Source organism: Anabas testudineus, chromosome 17 (genome assembly GCF_900324465.2).
Source record: "Anabas testudineus chromosome 17, fAnaTes1.2, whole genome shotgun sequence".
NCBI lineage: Eukaryota > Metazoa > Chordata > Actinopteri > Anabantiformes > Anabantidae > Anabas > Anabas testudineus.
Genome location: NC_046626.1, coordinates 4,366,400 through 4,389,244, shown reverse-complemented (window position 1 = coordinate 4,389,244; position 22,845 = coordinate 4,366,400). Strand labels below are relative to the sequence as shown.

At 39.1% G+C, this 22,845-nt stretch overlaps 1 protein-coding gene across 5 annotated transcripts in view; it reads left to right on the top strand.

Moving 5' to 3' along the window:
• ctnnd2b (catenin (cadherin-associated protein), delta 2b) overlaps positions 1–22,845 on the top strand; it is a 131,518-nt gene that overhangs the window by 67,161 nt on the left and 41,512 nt on the right. For 3 of the 5 annotated variants that reach the window (XM_026375507.1, XM_026375506.1, XM_026375510.1), the window contains 9 exons: positions 203–237; positions 1,866–1,982; positions 9,156–9,298; positions 9,541–9,705; positions 11,434–11,579; positions 12,694–12,944; positions 13,880–14,011; positions 16,228–16,471; positions 19,301–19,357. In XM_026375507.1, the coding sequence (XP_026231292.1) occupies positions 203–237; positions 1,866–1,982; positions 9,156–9,298; positions 9,541–9,705; positions 11,434–11,579; positions 12,694–12,944; positions 13,880–14,011; positions 16,228–16,471; positions 19,301–19,357 (1,290 nt within the window). The remainder of the gene's footprint in view (positions 1–202; positions 238–1,865; positions 1,983–9,155; positions 9,299–9,540; positions 9,706–11,433; positions 11,580–12,693; positions 12,945–13,879; positions 14,012–16,227; positions 16,472–19,300; positions 19,358–22,845) is intronic. The other 2 variants (XM_026375509.1, XM_026375508.1) reach the window with 1 other exon arrangement.

Sequence of the window (22,845 nt, the reverse complement as noted above, 5' to 3'; positions counted from 1 at the left end):
ATGTTCACTACCCCATAACCTATCTGTGTATTGTGCTGCTTGTTTTCTATAAACCAATGTTTTCCATGACATTCCTGTGGCATTATTGTATTATAAAGTGAGTTTTGACATGTGAGACTAAAATCAATGCTGTTGCAGTGTAAAATTTGGCAGTGAGCAAACTTATTTCTAACTCAATGTTTCTGTTGTTTTTCCCTTGTAGTTCAGCAGATGAGAAATTTCGCTGGAACAATCAAGGTAATGTTTACCTCTAAAATACTGTGGTACATTTTGTCTGGTCCTCACTTCATTGCATTCCAGCCCTGTGTTTATTATATCACGCATTTACAATATATTGATGCAATTCTGTCCAAGAACTATAGAGGCAGATAAAATTAAAGTGCTTAATATAACGCCCCCATCCCATTCAGATCCAAATAGAAAAGGACTGTTGTACCCAAAGTCTCACTTTTGACAGCTGTGTAACGGTCAAACAGCATTTGCAAATGTTCCCAATATTTACTGTAGGTTAAACTGTTCGAGGTGCCAGACGGGAGTGGTTTTCTATTAAAAACAGCAAAAATCTATGGGTGTGAGGCCTTTAGATGATCTGGGCATGATAACGTCTTTCTCCTCTCTCTCTCTGTGTTAGTCATGCTGAGCAGGATTCAGTGCTAAGAGCAGATTGATTATCTGAGTGCAAGGTTGATGACCTCTGCCAACAAAGATGTGAATAAACTCAGCCTAGATGTTTGTGGTCAAAGCATTTCATAGACAGTCTTTCACTGTCTGCTGTGGTTTTTATCTATCTGCTGTGCTTCGCCCAGCCTCAGAAAGACTCAAGTAGCCCTGTCAAAAATAGAAAAGTCTTTCCTTACTCCAGTCACATCTTTTGATCTAGCCATCACTCAGGTATGATTAAAACCCTATCACTTGTGGCTCAAACAGGTTTTAAAATGAGCTCTGGTTTGTGTGTGTGATGGTGAGAGTAAATCTACTGGAATGCAGCAGACAGCACTGGAAATGTTTCACCAACAGCCTCAACATCATCAGTTTGCAATTGCATCAGTAAGAGTCAATAAAATCAGTCTCCTAAATCCACTCTATAAGGCCTGTACTATTACTATTCCTCTCTGTCTCTTGATAAGAGATTAATGTTATCCCTAAGACACATTTATAAGGTTTATCTAACCACTCTAACTTGAAGACACTGGGTATGTTATCAGCATCTCTCTGACAGACAAATGGCCTAGTATTTAGACCTCAATTCCATAGCACTTGTGGCTGGGCTATCAGTCAGGTTTTCCCCTTGACTGTGAAAAGAGTAAACCTTGAATTGGCCCTGACATTACCTACTAAAATGTGAAGGTGTGCACCATCATGCAATTTCTTTATAAGGAAAGTCTTATCATTTCTAAAGCCCCAATAGATAGAATGTTACATTTAAATGACTGCTTTAAAAGTATTTTGATGGCTTGGATTATATATATATGAAGTATTTGGATGGATTGACTTGTACTATCTCTGCCATTGACACTGTGTACCCGGATCGTCTCGTTTGCAAGAAGGATGCGTCACACACAGCTACAGCTAACTCAGCTTAGCATGGCAGATTAAACAGACTTGGACACTATAAAACAAAATTCTGCAGCATTTAACTAAGATACGCCTTGAAGTAAATATGATCAGGCAGTTTTCTTCCTGTGTACCAGCTATCACTCCATACAACCCAGGAGAAAATACGCTTCCTCTGCTAAGCTAAGATGTTTAACTAGTAAACAATTAAAAAACAGTTAACTTTCCCTTTGAGTATTATTCCGCAATGTGGTCAATGTCTATCTTTCTTTTCAGGCTACCCCTTACCTATTTTTTTTATTTTTGTGCAGATGGACAAAAGGACATAGAGGAAGAGCTGACGACAGGCCTGGAGCTGGTAGACTCCTGCATCCGATCGTTGCAGGAATCCGGCATCTTGGACTCGCAGGACACCTCTACAGGAGACAGTAAGACTGACCATTTGCTTAAATAGGTGTTTTTTAAAGCAGAATATCATGGTCAGTGTCATGTCTGGGACATGTGGATTCGGGAGGAGGCGGGGTCTCAATCAGCTTTAATCCAACATTGATCATTCAAGATTCATTAATTTCCCCTGTCTTAACAAATCACCGGTTTAACTGTTACTGGAGTCATTGATAGCACAAACACTAAAATAACATTTTTGTGAACTTTTAATGTTATCACAGCATTATGTAGATATATAACTGTGATCCTTCAGTGAACAAGTGTCCTGAATTCACCCATGCCTCGGCTCTCTCTTGATACTTTTGATGATGTTACCAAAACTAAGGAAAAAAAAAAAGGATAATAATAATAATTTATTGCAGTGGATTAAACAGTGGCATTCTAACAGACTTAGTCTTTTATAGAAACACAAGTAATGTAAAGCATTGCTGCAGCTTTAAGTAACTGTTTTATCGTCTGTGTTTTTTCCTATAAACATAAATACCTTTTTCCACTGAGTAAAAGTAGAACTGCTCAACTGTCAGTAAAACTAGAACACGTCATTATAATTTGTACTTCTGCGTCATAAAAGAGTGACATCACACGTTTTCCTATGAGTAGTCCTACTCTTCATAGATAATGTTTATTTCCTCCTCTGAAGTTGTATGGAGTATGGAGTGTTTTAGCTCTAAACTTTCAGCATGATTCCTTGGAGGGATTTTGAGATGCCCTGAACATTTGATCAAAGATCAGAGCACTCTAGAAAGAGCATCAGAGATCTAAATAAATAAAATATGATGCATTATTATTCGTTAAACAGTACTCTGAGCACTGTGAAACTAAAACTGTAAATTTCTAAGCAACAGTTCAGATGATGCTCTGACCAATTCAGATTGAATATATGAACACATGCATGACAATCAGCTGGCTAATGGTTGCTTTTTTAACATTTACACATATTCATATCATAGTGCGTGGGCTCCTGGTCAAAAAGTATGCATTTCTTCGCTCTATGTGATAGACTTTGGGTGGATGTTTTGCTTGTGTTTCTGCCCTTATAAGCAAACAAAACTCCTGATCAGGAGAGTACTGTATTTACTTCAAAAGTATTTAATGATTTAGCTGAACGAGCAATAATAAATGAATGTATGAACTAAATGGATCCACTGAGAATTAGGTAACACGATGCAAAAAGAAACACCTGAGACAAATGCAGCAGCATAGATCAACATGTGCTATGGACGTAAATTTACAGATAAAAATTAATTAATTAAAATGTGTTGAGATATTGTAAACTAACACTAAAGCCACCAAAGTCAAATGACTAAAAGTTGACTAAAACATATTAACATAATATTACATTAGATTTTAGGTAACCAAATTACAATAGATGCAACTTAAAAAAGTCTAGACAGATGGTTATTCAACATTTAATAGATGTTGTATTGTTGTTTTACTACAGCAGAGCAATGCAGTGCATCTCGCTGTGCCTCTCCGCTCCACTCTCATCTTTTTTCACTTTGTCCCAGAGATGATACCCAGGGCTTTTCTATAGTGGACCCCATGGGAGAGAGGTAGCTGTCAGGAGACGTGCCGAGTCGTGCCAGTAGCTTGATATGCTAATCCATCCTTGCTGAGGTGTCAGCTGGCCTGCTGTTCACAGAGCAGAGAGTAGAGGCACACACTCAAATACAAACTCATGTACATGCACACAGAAGTATACAGCATAGGCACACGAGGCCATAAATATGTGCACACAGACAGGCATACATAAATAATAACACACTGAGGCATAGAGAGAAAAGCTGTAAGGTGTACATGCATAGCTCTGCATGCACAGGCGGCTTCTGCACACATGGATGGCGTTGTGCATTGATACTCACAGACACACATTAATTTACATTTACATTTAATCATTTGGCAGATGCTTTTATCCAAAGCGACTTACAAGTGAGATACAAGGTACAAGGGTAGGCTGCCAGGATTCAAACCAATTCTTCCACATGGAGGTCAGTGATCCTGCCACTACACTATATCCAGTCGTGTAAGTAAAACTGGGAATGACAGTTACATTTTCAGTATTCAAATAAAAGCCAACTAACCAGCCCAAATATAAAAGGACAGACAAAAAGGTAAGCAACTGAGCAAGATAAAAAAGATAAAGAAGACAGATTGTTAGCTTTAATTGATCATTCATTAGACCAATCTTTAATCTCAGGTTTTTGGCAGGATATAATGTATGTTACTGGCTGCAAATGATAAGCTTGTTTTTTCCATCTCTGTCTAAATTTAAGGCCCAGTAGTTTCAAAAATGAATATTTGTGGTTGTGGTAAATCCACCACCATCTGCCAGTGAACGGTCAATCGGTATTTGTTTGACTGTGTTGTTAAAAAAGCAACAAGCAGCAGTAAGTAAAAAAAAAATCCATCTGGCACACAAGCACATGGTCATTTAACACTAGGGAAAATGCAAAGAGGCGTTCCAACAAGCATCACACACACATATAGTACAAATGAAGAGACACACACCTTAAACACACACACACACACACACACACACACACACACACACACACACACACACACACACACACACACAGAGCAGCAGAATCCACTCCTTTACTCAAGCTGCTGAGCAGATTAGTGCGACCCAGCAACGGAGTATGATGAGTGTCTTCATGCTTTACGCTGCTTCTTGCTGGTGACGCTCGCCAGTGTGCATGTTAATCTGTGTGTATATGACTGTGCTGTACACAGTGATTCTGGACTATGCATACAATTTTGTGTGTACCAGACAGCAAAAGCTTCCAGTGTATATCTAAAAATAGCCAGCATATGAAATATTAAGATGTCAATAGGGAACTCTGGTCACCAAGAAAAGACACAACTTTTGTGTGTGTGCGTGTGTGACATGGAGCCAACGCAGGTTGGTCGGAACGCACATCACTACCTCCACGCAGGTATATGCTGCTGTGATGTGTATTCATTCATGCATGAGATCACGAGAGTGAGAGAGACGTGTGTCTGGGTTCACTCAACTCTGAAAAGATACTAAAATGCACCAGCAGAGACTGTCTTATTGCACCACATTACTTTCCTTCTAATACACTAATACACCCCTACATCTTCCTACCCACACACATTCACTCACCTCAGATGGATTCAGCGGAGCCTTCAGTGTTTGCCATCTGACTGATAATGTATTTATGAGGCCTTTCGCTTCCCCAAAGGCTCCACTCCCATATGAAACCCACCTAAAATGGCAAACTAAATGTGTGGAAAACATCCTCTTGATTTATCGTCAGCAGTCTGTAAATCCAAGTGAACTACAAATTCTTCCATTTCAATGTGCATTTATTTACTATGGCCATGTGCGTATTCTGCATGTGTGTGTAATTACCAAAGGTGAGCCTATATTGGACACAGAGGCCTTGACCTAGTAAACTCACCCTTAGCTTAATATCACAGCTTAAATAATGCACCATCACCAGATACTCTGCCTTCAGGAGCCATTTGCCGTACTTTCACTTGGATGAAGCTTTATTTTCCAACACACTTACCCAGAGTGACTCCATTTGCCATTAGCTGTTGACTTTATCTGTCTCATGCAGTAGGTATTGACCGCCGGCATGCTATAATCTTTCTTTCTCTCTTTTCAATTTTTTTTAATTATCAAGCAAGCAAAGTCTTCAGATTCTTAAACTGCTGGCAACAAAGTGACATCAGTAAAGATTAAAGGGAGAGCCTCTGCTCATGGAGGACAGCTCAAGAACTCCAGTGAGAGCAGGTTTATTTTGAGCTAATGTAATGCAATAAAGTTACTTTCCAGTGCATTTTCCAAAAAAGGCAAACAAATGTGAAAGCGGCTGGAGTACTCGTGCTTTTATGTTGGACATCATGTTCTAAGGAACATTTGGTTAAAAAATTACTTGAATTTATCCCATTAAAGCTGTTGATGAGGCTCATCATTGCTATCATCACCAAAAGTGATTTAATCAAGGATGCATCAAAAATTTAAGAGGACTTTAAAAGGAGGGATGGAAGAGTTCTGGCACTCTCACAAGCAGCTCCCGTCCTCCTGCCCTCCTCAAATGATTCGATTAAATTCAAACTTTATGGGCTGTCCAGTGTGCACCGTTTACAGTCTACAGAACATTCATGCTTATGCTTTACGTTATGTTTCCTGCACATGCGCTGTCATTTACAAACCTGTTTGTGTGATAGTTCATATTTGCATGTTTATGCTACAGATTAACAATCCATATGCAAATCACAAGGCTGCAAATGTGTCACAAACACAGAATGAGGCTGTGTATAGAATTAGCAACGAAAGAGTTTTATCGCATTCTGCAGGTGCATGTGTGTCAGTCTGTCTCCTCTGTGAACCTGCTGTTAATCGGCTATGGTGTCAACCATAAATTATTGCACTGTTTTGTTACCACAAAGAGAGACATGAACGCGTGTGGAGTTTCATGACACACTGACATTATTTATCCAGAGAAAATAAATTACTTTGCTATGTGCCTGCTTTTACCAAGGCATAATTCTAAGGTGTTTGATTTGAAAAGAGTACACGCAATATCAGCCACAACACTGAAAGCACCTGGTGTCAGAACACATTAGCTGTCCACCACAACCTTAAAATTACTATACTTATAATGTTGTGGCCTGATTAGTGTATTTTATGCTACTGCTACTAGTCTTATTCACTCTCTTAAAAGTTACCATTGACTAACCAACTGATTTGATGGCTGACCAGCTGCTAGCTCCATAGTGGCTCACAGTATGAGTGGCCAGCTGGAATCTGGCCGACTGATCTTTGGTGGATTTTGGATGGCAGCCTGAATGTGGAATTGGAAGGTGTTGCACAGCAGTGTATCAGTGGTTTTCACACTAAATTTTACTATAGTTGACAGATGACACTTCAAAGTGTAGACAAGGTGTCAGTGACTAAGCCAAGCCACTGATAACTTTCACAAAATTTGGGATAAAATGTTTTGGGTCTGGGTCTTTCTCCAAAAGAAGACTTTTTAGTAATTCTTGCTTACCCAAACTCAATTTCAAACTTAACCACAAACTCATGAATGATGAGTTATGCTTTATATCTATATGTGTAGATTTAAAGTACTGATTTCTAATGCTGGCATCAGATAACACAGTATCTATAGCTTTGCCTTTGTGGATGGGTCAACAGAACGGTCATCCCCCCTGTCCAAGAAGTTCACATATCTTACTAGCATCTCCCTGATGCCCGCAAATCCTAAACAATATCACAGCAGCCTTCTACTTTAATTGTCTAATTGTCTCACTTTAATCAGTTCAGTTGCTCAAGTGCTCTGTAGCGGCAATGCAGAGTCATCAAAGAAAAAGTGCAAAGCTTCTCTTCTCTTTGTTTTTGAGTCCACTTCGTGCTTATTTTTCCCTAACAGCATGTCTGTACTTGTCATTTCGGTCATGTTTTCCAGCCACCTTTTGCAGAACAAAGGCACAGCCATTTGATAAAACAAGCTATCTACTCTCTACACTGGATTGGTAACAGCATGTGAGCGACATGCATGTAAACACTAAAAAAATAAGAAAATATTTTTAGGCTTCCATACTGGAGTAATGACTGATTGCCTGAAGTGTCCCCTTTGTAGACATGGTGTAAGACACACTATGTGTCTTGCAGTTTGGGCCATTACCAGGCTATTATTGCTTGGTATACCTGTCACACCACAAAGTGGCACAGCAAAATCATTTGCACCTTTCAAAATAGGTGGTGCCATTAGCTTATTTATTAAATTACTGTGTAATAAGTTAATTAATTCAACACAGCATATATGTACCGTCCACTCCTTTCTCACAAATAACCTTGAAGCATTTCTTTTGTTGAACAGTATAAACTGCAGCTGTTTAGGCTTCTTAACAAAACAGGGATCAAACAGCTTCCTTTATTTTGACTCTCTTGTTCTATGTTCACACTCCACAGTGGAGTAGTGGTTAGTACTATTGCCTCACAGCTACAAGGTCTCTGCAGGGTGTACCTGATCTCCCAGTGCCTGTCTGAGGTTCCTCTGGGTGCTTCAGTTTCCTCTTACAAACCAGAGTCAGACAGGCAAGTTAATTGGTGACTCTAAATTGCCTCTAGGTAAGTGTGAGCATATCAGACCTGCAATGAACTGTCAATCTGTCCACAGCATACCCTGCCTCTCGCCCAGTGACAGCTGGGATTGGCTCCAGCACCCCAGTGGCCCTTAGTAGAATAAGTGGTATAGAATTGGTCAGAATTTTTTTTTTTTTTTTTGAGTAAAATGCTGGTGTGACTAATAGTTTGACTTGTGACAGTGGCATTGAGCTTTCTCGAGGCAAGACCGCTTTACTTCTCTGAAAATTAAACAACACTTGTATAGGTGTATAGAAGCATAAATGCTACTTAATACACAAACATCATTATTGACATCATATCTGTATTTGTTTTTTGTTTTGTTTTGTTGCGTTTTTGTTTTTTTGCTTCATTCCACCACTCTCCACTCCTCCTGCTGAATTATGCAGAGAAATATGGAGCATAGAAAAAAGAAAGACAGGTAGTTGAGGTAGAACGATAAACGAAGTGAAAGAAAGAGACAGAGTGTATTTTAAATGGAGGTGAGGAACAGAGTGAGATTAAAGGGTCACAGAGCATGAGAGGAAAAGAGTGGAGGCGGGAATAACATAGTGGGTAAAAAGCAAATGGGTGTCTCGAAAAGGAGGACAAGTAATTCGATTTTATTCTATGTAAGTTTTCTTCTTCTCTCCTCTTTTCCTTTTTTTAGTGTCAAGGTCTGTTATAAATCAAGACAGTTACATATTTTTTTGCATTCATGTTCATTCTTTTCTCATAAAATAAAAAGAAGAATTACATTGTGTAACGTGTGGGATGTTAACTGGGTTACAGAACTGCTTCAAGGCCACAAACAGAATAAATCTTTACACTGTAAAGTACATTACGCAAAATGCAACTTGACAGAAGTGAAACAACGTCTCAATGTGACAACGATCAAACGTTTGTCTCAAACAATGATGTGAGCTCGCTTGACATCTCTCCAAGTCATCTGGTCTCTCATAGAAAAGACAGAATTTATGAATTTACATAAAGAAGTGCTTCTGTCTAAATGTCAAATGTTCTCTCTTAATTCATCTCTTCTTTTTCACAGGACAAGGACTCCTGTCACAAAGCGCCCTGCAGCTCAATAACCAGGATGCCTATGCAGCAGCTGGTTACCTTAGCAACCAAGGCCTGACACTTGGGGAAACAGTCAGCGGGCAGGTCGGAGGGGCAGTACACAGCTACAACCAGGTACATGCACATGAATTAATGAGAGGGTTTCTCTGCCCTTGTTTCTTTTTTCTCCATTTTATCTTTTCCCTCTGTCCTCCTTCATTTGCATCTTCCTCCAGCATCCCTTCATACTCGCCATGCCTCTTCCCTTCCTCCATCTCTCAGTTTTCCTTCATCTACATCCCTTTCTATGTTTCACTTGCTGTCTGGCCTCTTCTCTCTCCTCTCTCATATCTTTTTGTGCACGTTTTCCTCTCTAGGTGACATCTAGCCGTGCAGCTGCCCAGTTAGTGGGGACAGATTCTCCCTCCCAGTCCCAGAGAGACTCATTTGCTCGTGGCAGCGCCTTCCACATGCCCACTGAGGGTGGATCTACACCTGCTGGGCCATCCATGTATTACTCCTATGCCACTTTGCCTGCGCAGGTACAAATCCCTTATGAGATTATTGTGATGCTTTAGTTGTCATCTGAAGGATGCTTTCCCCATTTCTTTCAGCATTACACTGCTACAGGAATCCTTAATGCTGATAGTGACAGCATAACCCTGCAGTCCTCAGATGGAAGCAAAGCATATTAAATGGGCCACTGGTTATTTCTTATGGTCCTATCTATTTTGTGACATGACGAAAATCTTATGCTCCCACTCTCACTGTGAACCTCTAAAAATGCTATAGCTTGCTTCATTGTTGAGGACAAATTTGTAGATTCACAGTGGTTTCTGCTTATTCCAGTGGCAACCCATAATGACGGCAAAAGTGATAAAGCATCATGTCCACGGAATAATGCCCAAACTTAGTGGAAACGTCTGGGTTAGGGTTAGGATGTTTGTACCAATTCAGAGTTACTTGGCTTACGAGGCTTGCAAAAATTTTTGCTTTTCCACAGGCTAGGCAGCCACCATAGGGATCTGCCATCACATCACTGCATACGTCAGTATATGTCTCTGCATTCTTAGCAGCTCTAACACCAAACACAACAAGAAGCACTACAGTGTCTTTACATTTAGTGCTCTTGACTTAGCAAGCCTACACTGGCATCCAAGCATGAATGGTCCACAGTGAGCACTATAGATGGTGATTAGATAAGAAATGTAATTACACCTTTGACTCTTATTAAAACTCAACGTTTTGACCTTTGTTAACCTTAGCGTTTTGCTATCTATCTAGTATCAACTGTGCCGAAAGTGATCACACTGCAGTTGAATAAATGTAATAAGTGACACAGATATACAGGTTCTCTCATTATGTTTTAATTGATTTGGTTGGTCACCATAATTCAGGCCCCTGCATCTCACCTAAGCTTGTTTGTCAAATGTTTGCTGGATATGATAAGCACATTTATTTATTTGGGTTCCATTTGAGGCAGGTGTTCTTTATACCAGTGGTCCCCACCACTGCTTTATACATCAAATACACATGGTACCTCCGTGCTATAGCCAAGCTATATATGTTCTATTTCCAGCTTACTGGCATTTGAAGCACAAGCAATTGAAGAAAAAGCTTATCCTGTATCTTTATTAGTACAACAGGAGTATAAGATTTGTAGGTAGCTTCTTGTATGGCGTCAGTGAAGAGTGCAGCCACAATGCAGCAAATCTGACCTCTTAGATGATGATGTACTATTTCATTGCTTCTTCTGCTGCACTGTGATTTTAAGAGCACTGCATTAATCGTGTCTTTGAATTCAATGAAAATTATTTAGCTGCACTGTTGCACTGTTTTAGAAATTGGCAGTGTCCTCACTTCAGCGCATCTTGACCATTCTCATCCAAATAAGTGGAGCGTTTACAATCATACCTATAGTTCTGTAAGAAATGAAAGACCCTGCAAATATTTAAACTCATTTTCCTATTTGGCAAAAAAAAGGAACATGTACGTTTAGAATTCTGATGGAAGTTGGCAGCCTATTGCTCGCAGTTGCATTTTAAGTTCATTTGGTTATAAAAGTTCAGATTCATCTCTTCATGTTTGGTCTGATGGCTCCAAGCCCTTTATTGCGATGTTATCACAGATTAGAGACTCTGCTCTCTGGGTTTCCAGCCCCACTGGGAGTTGTTCATCTGTCTATAAATAATGATATGAATAAAAAGGGTGGATGAATATTTAAAGTGAGTGGCATTCCCCTTTAATGAAGTACAACTCCTCTATTACAGCGTGTCAGCTCCCCTCTGCAGGCGGTAGGATCCCCTACCAAGCTGCAGCGCCTGGGATCAGCCTCCTCTGACATGCCCAGCTACGCTACGCTACAGAGGGTGTCCTCACCCAAACAGTCACCCAGCCGGCTCGCCAAGTCCTACAGGTGGGTTCAATTTCAGTCTGACCAATTGATTTAACATGGGCTTATTGTTAGGAGCACATTGTATAAGAATTCTGCTGGTCCCAAAGCACAGAAGTATTTATCTGTAACAGGTCAATATGGCTGTTGATCAATAGCAATGACAAAACAATTATTTCACCTTTCTGGCTTTGAAAAACCTGTAGTCTGTTTGAGGAAAAGCTAAATTAGTCATGTTAGATGCCTGTGCTAATACAATAAAGGTAGGTTTACATCATACTTAATTATATTAATGTAAATTCAAATATGAATTTACATTTACAAATTTCTTCTCTGTTTGCTGAAACATGGAGAGGAGAGTCTGGAGTCAATTTTTTTCATTTTAGGCCAGTCTATTACGAATGTATGTACTGTATAAATCCAGTTAGGAGGTTCCGTGGTGTGATACATGCAGAATCTGATAAAGAAACGGTACTCCTGGGACCTTTTAACTTGTTTAATCCTGTTTTTCTGTTCTACTGTACCTATACCTTAGATTTTGACATTAAATGCAATAGTCTCACCAATTACTGGTGAAAACAATATTTTCTCTGCTGGTCTGCTCATCGTCCTACCATAGACAATGACAGGGACTACATTGTTAAATGTTTTGATTGAAGGTTTTAGTGGACTAAATCTTTAATGAAACTCCTGAAGCACAATTTTATGATCAATAATAAAGTAACAGACTGCTTGTGGGGCAGTCATTACAAGCTCATGCTGTGCCGCCATATGTTGTTCAAACCCACAAAACTTTATTTTAAATTCTAGTGAAGAAACTCAGAGTTGACAGTTGATTGTATTCTGAAAAATTCAATCAACTGTTTGGTACAGCCATTGAAGGAAAAAGGGTTTAAAAATATTTCACTTAGTACGAACACTGTAGAGTTTCAATGAAGAGCTGGAATAAAGTGCAAAATATATGTCTCACACTGCAAGGACCAATGTCCAGTTTATAGTTTTTACATTAACACAGCCATGGCTTCAACTTCATTATCTGCTTATGGAGGTCTGCACAGACTGTCAGAGCTGTGACACGAAACAATTGTCAGATAAAAATTCTAATTTTGTCTGACTTTCTTATTTTGTCCTTCTGTAGCACCTCATCACCCATCAACATGGTAGCATCGGGTGCTGCTGGCTCCTCCTCCCCCCTCCCCATGGCAGCCTCCCCTGGGGGAAACCACATCTCGTCGCCCATCCACCAGATCAGCTCGGTGGTAGGAAGCTATGCCACCCTGTCGCCCACCAAGCGCATGCTGCACCACATCGGAGCGGAAAGCCACAAGATTTCCCATGAGCTCTACGCGAACGCAACCCTGCAAAGGCCTGGTAGCCTGGCAGGTAGAGGTCAAGACAAATCTTTTACTTTTTTATGTACAATATGTGTGTGACGTGGTCAAGTTGTACATACATTTTATACATGTATTCAAAGTGGTCCATTCTAGTTATGTGAATTAAAATTTAAACAACATCAGTTTTGTGGAAAATAATTAACAGATGGGAATTTATGCTTAGTTTTCTCTTTTGTTTTACTTGTTTTTACTCTACAACAAAATTGACGTTGATGTACCATAATATAACATTAACAAAACATAGTACAGATGTTGCTTTATGTTATTAATTGTGTTTTTTCTTGATCTAAGCTCAATTTCCCTCTGTTCTGTTTTCATTCATTTTTTAATACCATTTGTTCTGTGATCTTATGAATTATGGGTTTTCTTCCGGGCCTAATACGGCTTTTCTGAATCTGTTCTATTTCATGATAGTTAAAGGTCTCATAAAGCCTCTTCCCATTTATGTGTGATTAGTATTTCTCAGCAGCAGCACAAGCATATGAAAGAATAAAAAAACATTTTACCAAATATTTGATGAAATTGGCTTTGAGGTTTTATCTAAAATGTATTAGATTGCAAATATACTTATGAATTTCTGAATTTATAAATGAGAATTATTATCTCCACCGAGGACCTAAGTTTAACAAGTGTCAGGCTTAGGACTTGTAAAAAGTTGGATTTGTCATTTCAAGGTTTAAAGTCTTTCACTGTAAAGTGCCTTGAGATAACTTCTATTGTGAAGTGGCGCTATACAAATAAAACTGAAATGAATTGAATAAAAAGCAAAAAAATGGAACCAGTTCTAGTAGTTCAAATACTGACTTCAGTGGCTAAAATTAATTATTGTTGATTGTTGTTGTTGATGTTTTACTCACTTAATGATCACACAATACTTTTATCCCTCTGTCTGTCAGCATGTCTAACATCTTTCTTTCCTTTTTCCTCCAGGCTCCAGAGGTTCTTACAGCAGCCAGCACAGTCACCTGGGCTCTGAGCTCCGACCTCTGCAGTCTCCTGAACATCACATTGACCCCATATACGAAGACAGAGTCTACACCAAACCTAACCTTAGAGGGCAAGGTAAGCAGACACAGGGATGTATGAGGGGACGGTTATTTGTTAAGGTGTTAAAGCCGTTACAACTACAGACTCTATAAAATTGAGTCCCAGAAGACGGGGGAGTCGAAGGGTGGTTTGATGGATTCACATCCAGGGAATCAAAAAAATGTGAAAGGCACTAGAAAATAGTCCAGGTTGAAACACAAAAAAATGGCTGCAGAACCATTGAAATTTAATAATATATCAAGACATCACAATGATCCCCTGAAAATACCCTGATCAAAGAAACTCTGTACAGTCAAGAGAGGCAGGACTAAATAATAAAAGACAGCATGGTCTCATTTATAAACGAAGTGTTCTTTGGTGATATGATGATATAGTACTGCCTGCTGTACATAGGAAACTTTCTCTTTTCATCTGATTATGTAGAGCTATTTACCAGATCAGGTAGGCAAATCCAATTGGGGTCTTAGTGGCAATTTGTTTCTCAGTCACAGTCTGTTAACTAATTAGTTTCAAGGCTGAAAATTAATCTCAATTAATCCCACGGGCGTTAGCTTGGGTGCTTTGAAATCAAAGCAAATCATCTGTGTCCTAAAATGTTGTCAGTGTTGTGCTGCCGGTTTGGTCGTCTGAACAATTCTAGAGAGATACATGACACAAAAATAAACATTAGGTTTCGTTTGAATGAAGAGAGATTCTCCCAATAATAATGCTGGCTCCCGATACACATTGATAGGTCACTGCTATGCATCAAAATAACAATTATCTCCAACTTTGTGTCTGTGAATGTAAGTCACAACAGCAGCAACAGTCTCACACTTTCATTTTTTTTGTACAACACAAAGTACGCTGTTGAAACCTGGCTATGTTTTTTAAAGGTTAATTCAGATAGCTTCAAAACCTGGAAACATCACACAATTATTTGCATCACAGGTGAATTTCCTTAGGCCTAGTCAAGGCCCCTGCAGTGATCTAGTCACACACTCACACACACACACACACACACACACACACACACGTGCCACTGAACTTTCCTCTTAGCATGAACTGGTGTGACTGTGTTGACTATCATGGCCAAATGGGTTTGGATCTGATTCCTTTCTCAGTAGACTTGGCAAAGGAGTTAATAAGGATTTTATGTGCTCTGAGGTCTTGAAATTAGACACTCAGGCAAACCATAAGGGGCCCCAGGTTCACAATGTGGAAATTACTTTGTGGTAACAGCACAACTGCACAATTGTTGATGTTAAAAACTAAAGAAGAATATAAACTTAAAGATACTTACTGAGACATGCTTACTGCATAGGTTTGCAGTCAATGACCATAGAGTCGTGGATTTAGCCTTGTGTGTAGTAAACACTTCTTGTCACTTTGTTCACCAACCATAATTAAGAAGAAACTTCTTTTACAAACCCACTTGTGCAACTTTCATGAAGATTCTGGGATTTGTTCTTACATTAGGTAAAAACAGAATCTACACACAATGAAGACCATACTCACACACACCTGAGTGTTGACCTCTGTAAAATACCTGGTTATTGCATTGCATCAGTTCTGCAGTTTGAGATCAGATATGTTTTTAATTTCTGTGTGAGAGTCCTGTGATTGCACACAGCCTTGCAATCTCATGTCCCTTTAAAGACTTGAATGCATTTTTAGGTTATGCCCTTGTAAGTTGGACTCAATAGAACAACTGAGGTACGAGCAAATCAGCCATTTAAATCTTGAATGAATGGGATGAATAATGTAAAATGTTACCCTGGTGCTCCTACAATGGGTAAATCCCGCCCTGATGTACTAGTCACTCTATAACAGTACCTGTGAGCTGTGAAGCTGATTTTTCCTAACAGTGCATGTGTGTTTGATTTTACTGCTTCTGTTTGCTTGTGATTTTCCATCCAAATGAAAATCTTTGCTCATTTGGTGAGCTCAGCTTATCACCTGAAGTTACCCCACCTGTTGAGTTGTAAGTTGAAGTTTGTCATATTTATTTATGTCATCATTTCTTTTTGTTTTTTATTCCCCATCTTTTTCATTCTGTGCTGTTTTTTGCATTGGTGCTGGTGGTGCTTTTTGTGTTTTTGTGTGTGTATTTTTGTCTTGGTGAGTGTGTGATTTTCTTCATCCTCTACCCCCCCACTGCTCCTCGGCTAAATCAAACCCAGTGGTGAACCAATTGTACCAAGAGGTCCTCAACTATCTGCTCTTTCCCTACGCTCCTCTTCCCGCTTTAGCTCCGCCCTCCCCTGGTGTTGACCCAATCCCCTTGCAGCGAACGGGAAGCCAGAGCACTGCAGGCACCTTTCAGAGAGGCAGCTTTGCCACAGGGAGCGGGGCGGCTGACTATGCCAATCCGTACTGCACCCTTCAGTTCTGCCCATCCACCGAGTCGCCTTATAGCAAGTCAGGGCCTGCCCTCCCCCCTGAGGCTGCCCTGGGCCGCTCTCCATCAGTGGACAGCATCCAGAAGGACCCAAGGTGAGAATTTTTTTTTTTACTTAGGTTCTACTCCGGCTTGTTGATGAAACCCTTTGTCCTGCTCCCTTCCCACTTTCACTGATCTTACTGAGGGCCAGATTCACCAAATTAAACACATAACCTATCAATATTAATGACCTAAATAAAATAACATTACGCTTTAACAGTGCAAAAGAGTTTAATTGCATTCCACGAAAGAGTGTCAAAGTCAGAATTGTGACACCAAACAGTTTGTAGCACCTTACCAGATAATTGACTGTCAGGATTTGATGGTCCAGTGCAGTAAAAGGCCGGCTGAATCTGGGCTTTAGTATGAGGCACACATCACGCCACATCTTTCACTGTCCTCTCTAGTTTGCCTGGTGTTGAGGCTTGTTCACACTGCCGTCTGAATGCCTGCGCACACCTCTAGGTCCAATTTAAAAGTTTGCCATCGCTGTTAGGAGTGGAGTGTCTCTCTGTCAGTGACAATCAGTCACATTCTATGCAGTAGGTAGACACAGTTAATGTGGAAAGTCTGTTTTTAAACCAAGAGAGCTCCATTTACAAGTGTGGGTGGGAGAGAGAAACAGTGACAGACAGACAAAAAAATAAAAAAAAAAAAAAAAGAGAAAGAGAGAGACACATACAGAGACAGTAATAGCTGTTTTTATCTTTCTTTTGTCCTAGTTAAAATCAGGTTTCAAATACTATTCCAATTGTGCCTTGGATTTCTTTTTCTTAGTCTCCTCCTTCTGCCTAATGAGTGCAGAGACTGGCTGTCAGACAGAAGCAGCCTAATTAAAGTTGAAGTGTCTTTCTTTGTGACATTTCAGCTCAGGTGTACGTAGGAGAAACTGTTTATAGTTTTGCTCAAATGTAATATTTTTTAATGAGGAAGTCACTTTGCGCTGAACTGTTTTATTATATAGTAATGTTTGGTTATATGGTAACAAGTATCTTTCTGTGTCGTTTGCACAGTTGATTCTGGATGTTGTTGTCATTACACTTTCCTCCACCCATTGTCCAAGTGTTTATTTCTCTGTGCACATCGCACTCACGTTGTCTGTTTGCTCACTCTTCAGAGCTCTGGCTTCATTGTTGTGTAGCTTCTAGCATACACACATCTGCACTGCTACATTTACATTTAAATGACTGACTTGTGATGCATGGCATTTTGCTTTACATTCACAACATGCCCAGTCAGTGCTAGCACTGTCTAAATGAGTCTTGTGCTATTTGAGAAGCTTTTTTGTTCACATTGCATTAAAGGGAGGGTCCCCCAAGATTACACTGCAGTTGTACAGTCGTCAGGTGTTTCCAAGCTACATGCTCACTGCACCGCTGCTGTTTTATAACTCAAAGACAAAATGTTTTTATATTTGTTAGATAATATTTTTTTATGTCAGCAAATCCCATAAAAAGACCAAAACCAATAATGAGGTAGTCAGTTTATCAATACTTTGCAGCTTTTCCACATGTGGAGTCCCAATTCCTAGTCTTTTTTAGAAACACAAAAATTGTTCCATTTTTTAACACATGAATACACATTTGGTGAGTATTTACATCATCAGCACAGTATATTTAGAGTTTCATATAAAGTAAACTACTCTGGCCACGTTCATCATAATTAAAGAACATGTGGATCAGTGATATATACTAGAAGTTTATGGGACACATTATGACAGAGGACATGCGTAGGAATAAATACTGAGATCAATTCATTCCTAGTTTTATTTTTTTTTATGGGATTTCTTTTGACAGTACAAAAAACATATTGAATATTAGACTTAATGTCTTAATGACTTATAGTCTTATTACATTATGTCAGTTGGTCAACAGCTGTTGGTAGCTGTTAGGTGCTAAAACCACTATCTTTCTCATTTTTATCATTTTTATTATTCCTGTATGCCTTACTTAGGCATAATCTCTGTATAAAATATTTTATCAACACTGCAGATAAAGGAAACAAGCAACACATTAAGAAAAATCAATGTATTAAAGTATTAAAGTAGTACAAAGCTTAGGATTTTTATTAATACAACTAAATACTATTTGTCATTGCCTCATTTAATGTGCAGAAATATATTTGCTAGAAAATAGATGTACAAATTAGTGTTTTGTTTAAATTTACCCTACATATAACGGGCTTAGCAGCTTAGCTTGTCATTTACTCACCATTTAGTATCTCTGCTACAAGTCCTGCTTTTCTGAGATAAAGTTAGTCACCTTTAAGCATGCAATAAATAAATAAATAAAATATAATAATATAGTAGAAATGGATGATACACAAGGATGCCTTTGTGATGTGTGTTTTTATTCAACAGCTCAGTTGACTAACAGGCCGACTTTATAAAATACACAAATAACACAGTAGACCAAACAGTGTGCATGTACGGTACACCAAATGTATGTACTGTGCAAAGGTTGTGAACTTAAATGTAAATTCCCTGATGAACATAGAAAACATCCAGCCTGTCACTCATGTTGACAGCATAAGAACATGGGAACAAGATCGGGACATTCATTCCAGACATTTAAAATTAACCATGAACCAATGTCCACGGTATTAATGAACAAGATAATAGCCATCAAATATCTTAAGACCCTCTCTTTACTTGACATACCCTTCATCTCCTCAGCGCCCATTTTAAGTGCATGTCCTTCACTCTGCCCACCTCCTCCACCATTGCCTGATAACCAAGTGTTGAGAGAGAAAGACGAGTCTAGTGCCTACATATTGGTTTCTATTTGCTAATCATCACTATTATGACGTTATTGAATAATTTGTTGCCAGACAGCCAACATATACCTCTCTCTTGTTTCTCTCTGCCTGTCCCCCTTCGATAGGTACAACCCCGAATTCCTTGTGTGGAATCAAAATCAAGCCGAGCAAAGAATGACAAAGTAATCCAACTATTTATTTATGCATATTTACATTCTGTCTATCTATCTTACCTTTTGTCTCATTCACTGAATCTCTCCATCTTTTTATATGACACCTATATCAGATGCAGATGTTAATGTTAATGACAGCATGACAACATTTCACATTCGTATTGTCACCCATTTATGAATAGTGCTGTAATAAACAGGAATCACTTTTATTTTAGCAGTATATGGATTCATAATTAGACATTAACGAATACTGGCTTTCAAAACAATTTACATTTAACTATCCCATTGCATAACATCTGAGTGGCATCCTCTACGACCCAAAAACACAAGGAAGTTTTCCTAAAAGTCCAATCAGTTTTAAGATAGATTAAACATTTTAAGTAACTACTTACTAGTTAAGTAATTTTGCGATTCATAACAGTATGGCTTACCAAAGCGTCTGTGTTTAAGATTGTAAATATTCCTCATTCTCTCCTTGGGCTTTCCATCTATCCATCCTGCATTCCATTTGTCTACCTGTTGATTTATTCTGTCATTTTTTTCCATCGTCGTTCTGTCCTGGTAACTTCTGAACATGCTTTGTGACTGTATTCATGTGGCTTTCCCAGTTTTTATTTGGGCACAATTGTTTTTTTAATTAGCAATATGAACCTTTCATCTAATCTGCCAGAAAGCAAATTAGTTTCCCCCAAAACGGTAATTTTGCTGCATTAGCTAACTGTAATGGCAGAAATGTGAGCTAACAATAATGGCGGAAACTGAGAATTAGCCAATAATGCTGTCAGAGACATGTTGTTTCACGTTTCTGCCAGCTTGCTTAAAAAATTACTATATTATGTCATACAGCTCTTTGTATATTACTGACATCATCCTATATTGCAGTTGTTATATATGATGATGTGAAATGTAAAAAAAAAATTAAGCAACTTCATATAAACTTGAATGTCGCCATCACTTTAAAATGGCTCCTTAATGATACCTCTGTCCTGTGAAAGTCTCAAATAAATATCATTTAGCTGATTTGTAAAGCCACACACTGGCACAATCTGGCACATGAAGTCCTGTTACTGTGGAGACAGCCTCTTGTGTACTCCCAACTCGTATCCTCCTTCAGGGTGCCAGTAATTTATGGAAACGTTCCCACTAATGTGAAGAAAGATTTGTTCTAGACAATCATAACAATGCCTCATTTTATTTCATGCTCATAGGCACAGTGAGAATCTCTGATCCCTATAGAGTCAAAGGGTTGAGATGGAGGCTGTATGTGTGTGTGTATGTTTCCTAGCTCTCCCTGACATCTCCTGACCTTTCATTCATCTCTTCTAGCACCAGTGGGCCAGTCAGTCAGCCATGTCAATACACCTCAGACACGCACACAGTCTGGATGACACAAGCACGTGCTTCTCTTTCTTCTTTCTCTTCCTTTCCGGCTGCTTCAGTCTTTTGTTTACCTTCTTATCGTATCTTCCTTCCTTTTGTATTTATTTATTCTCTGCTTGACTGTAACATCCTTTCCCCACTGAGGTCATGGTGGGGTCTTATCCACACACAGGGTGCAGGGTCTGTTCACACACTTCTGTTTGTATACATATATATATATATATATATATATATATATATATATATATATATATATATATATATATATATATATATATATATATATATATGGAAACGTAAAAATATTTTCTTAGAAGATTATAGAAGTTTTTCTTTTTCCAGAATAAAACCACTTTCTAAAAGTTGCCACTGCCCAAAAAATGATGTAAAGTTATACTACATAGCCATTATACAGCCGTGTGTACCCAACTAACAATGAGAGAACGGTGAAGTACCCATTCTAAAAAACAGATGACACTTGTGCTTCTGAAGAGAAGTCCAGAGAGACACACTGGCAAGCTGATAAACAGAACGGAGAGAGCTCATGCTACACCATCACTCCAAGAACAATTACATGGACTGTTGAGTTTAACCAGTGTTGTCCATCATTATCATCAGTTACTGGGCTAATTACTGCCCCCATTAACATATTGTAGACAGATCCCAGGTGGTCTGTTGCTGCTGGTCTCAGATCAGTTTGTGCTATGATACAAACAGATACAACATCTGGATCTGTTCTGTTGTATTGTATTCTATTCTAGTCTATTCTAGTTTACTATAAACACACTGATGCTTTGCTGCTGAAGTTGTCAGATCAGCAATCTAAATGCCCATAGAGGTTGTTTGGCCCTAATTACCACCAATGCTAACCACAACAGCAGATGTCTTGACATTGCACCGTAATGGCGGCTGGTGTTTTGGACCTTCTGTGTCTTGAAAGATGTTATAAACACTGGGTTATGATTGTGGAACCATCACCATTCAGGTTAAAATTAGGAAAAAAAAAAGATTGCATGCACTGAAGTTTGTGTCTAGAGAAGCCCTTTTTTAATTTACAGGTTTACAGTTGACAAGGTGGAGACATCACAGTTTGATTGACTTTTTGCACAAAGTTGTTAAAAGATAGAAGTACTTCCTGAATGCTTTTGTTCCAACACACAGTGTCACACAAAATCAAGTGACTGTCCTGTGACTCTGCGAGTTGAGAGTGCCTTTTCTTCAGTTTACTCTGCAAGTTTATCCTAGATGTCTTTCCCAGCGTCTGTCTAACTTTCAGGGAATGAGTCATCAGACACATCTCTACTTTCCCCAAAAGACCTCAGCAGTGGCACCATACACACACACACAAATATACCAGACACAAATTGCATAGCTCGCTCTCTGGTTTCAAATCGCTCTATTCCCCAAAAACCCTGACTCACAGGAAATCCTTTCAGCCCGATATAGCAGTGTGCATTATCTGCCTGCAGCCCTCACATTACAGCATCTCACCCTGCTTTCAGAATACATAATTCATAGATAGTTTATTTATTTACCGAGTTTAATTGTTGATTTGCCTGCAGCCTGGCACCTCGGTATTGTGGTGTAAATGTTTTGGCTGTCAGTGACATGAACGCACACAGCAATGTACGCTCACACATACACACACATGCGCACTAACGTAGACAAGTGCTGATACGAGATAGCCCACCTGGTTGGTTAGGAACAAAGATGGATTGACAGTTTGTCAGTACTTAGTCCCAGTCCAGTGAGATGCCAAATGGTTTGTCTCTCTTGGGGCATTTCAGATTGACACACATACACACACAGAAAAAAATGCACACATGCAGAAACATCCATATATGCACATATTCCTATTTGTAAAAGCCTTTTGACTGTATATTGATCTTAATTCTGACTTGTTAAGATTGGATCCAAATGCAGAGCAAAGGAGTAAATGGGCAAGATTACAGTTACACATGCTTAAACTCAAGGAAAAAGGTGTCAGGGAAAGAAAGTAAAGACCTGAAGCCAGATCATTTAGCTCTGCAATTTTCCTCCAAGTGTCTTGGAGGCAAAGTGTCTCCAACTGGGGTGAAATAAGCTTTCTTATAGTTGCTTCTTTGTAAATTTGTAAC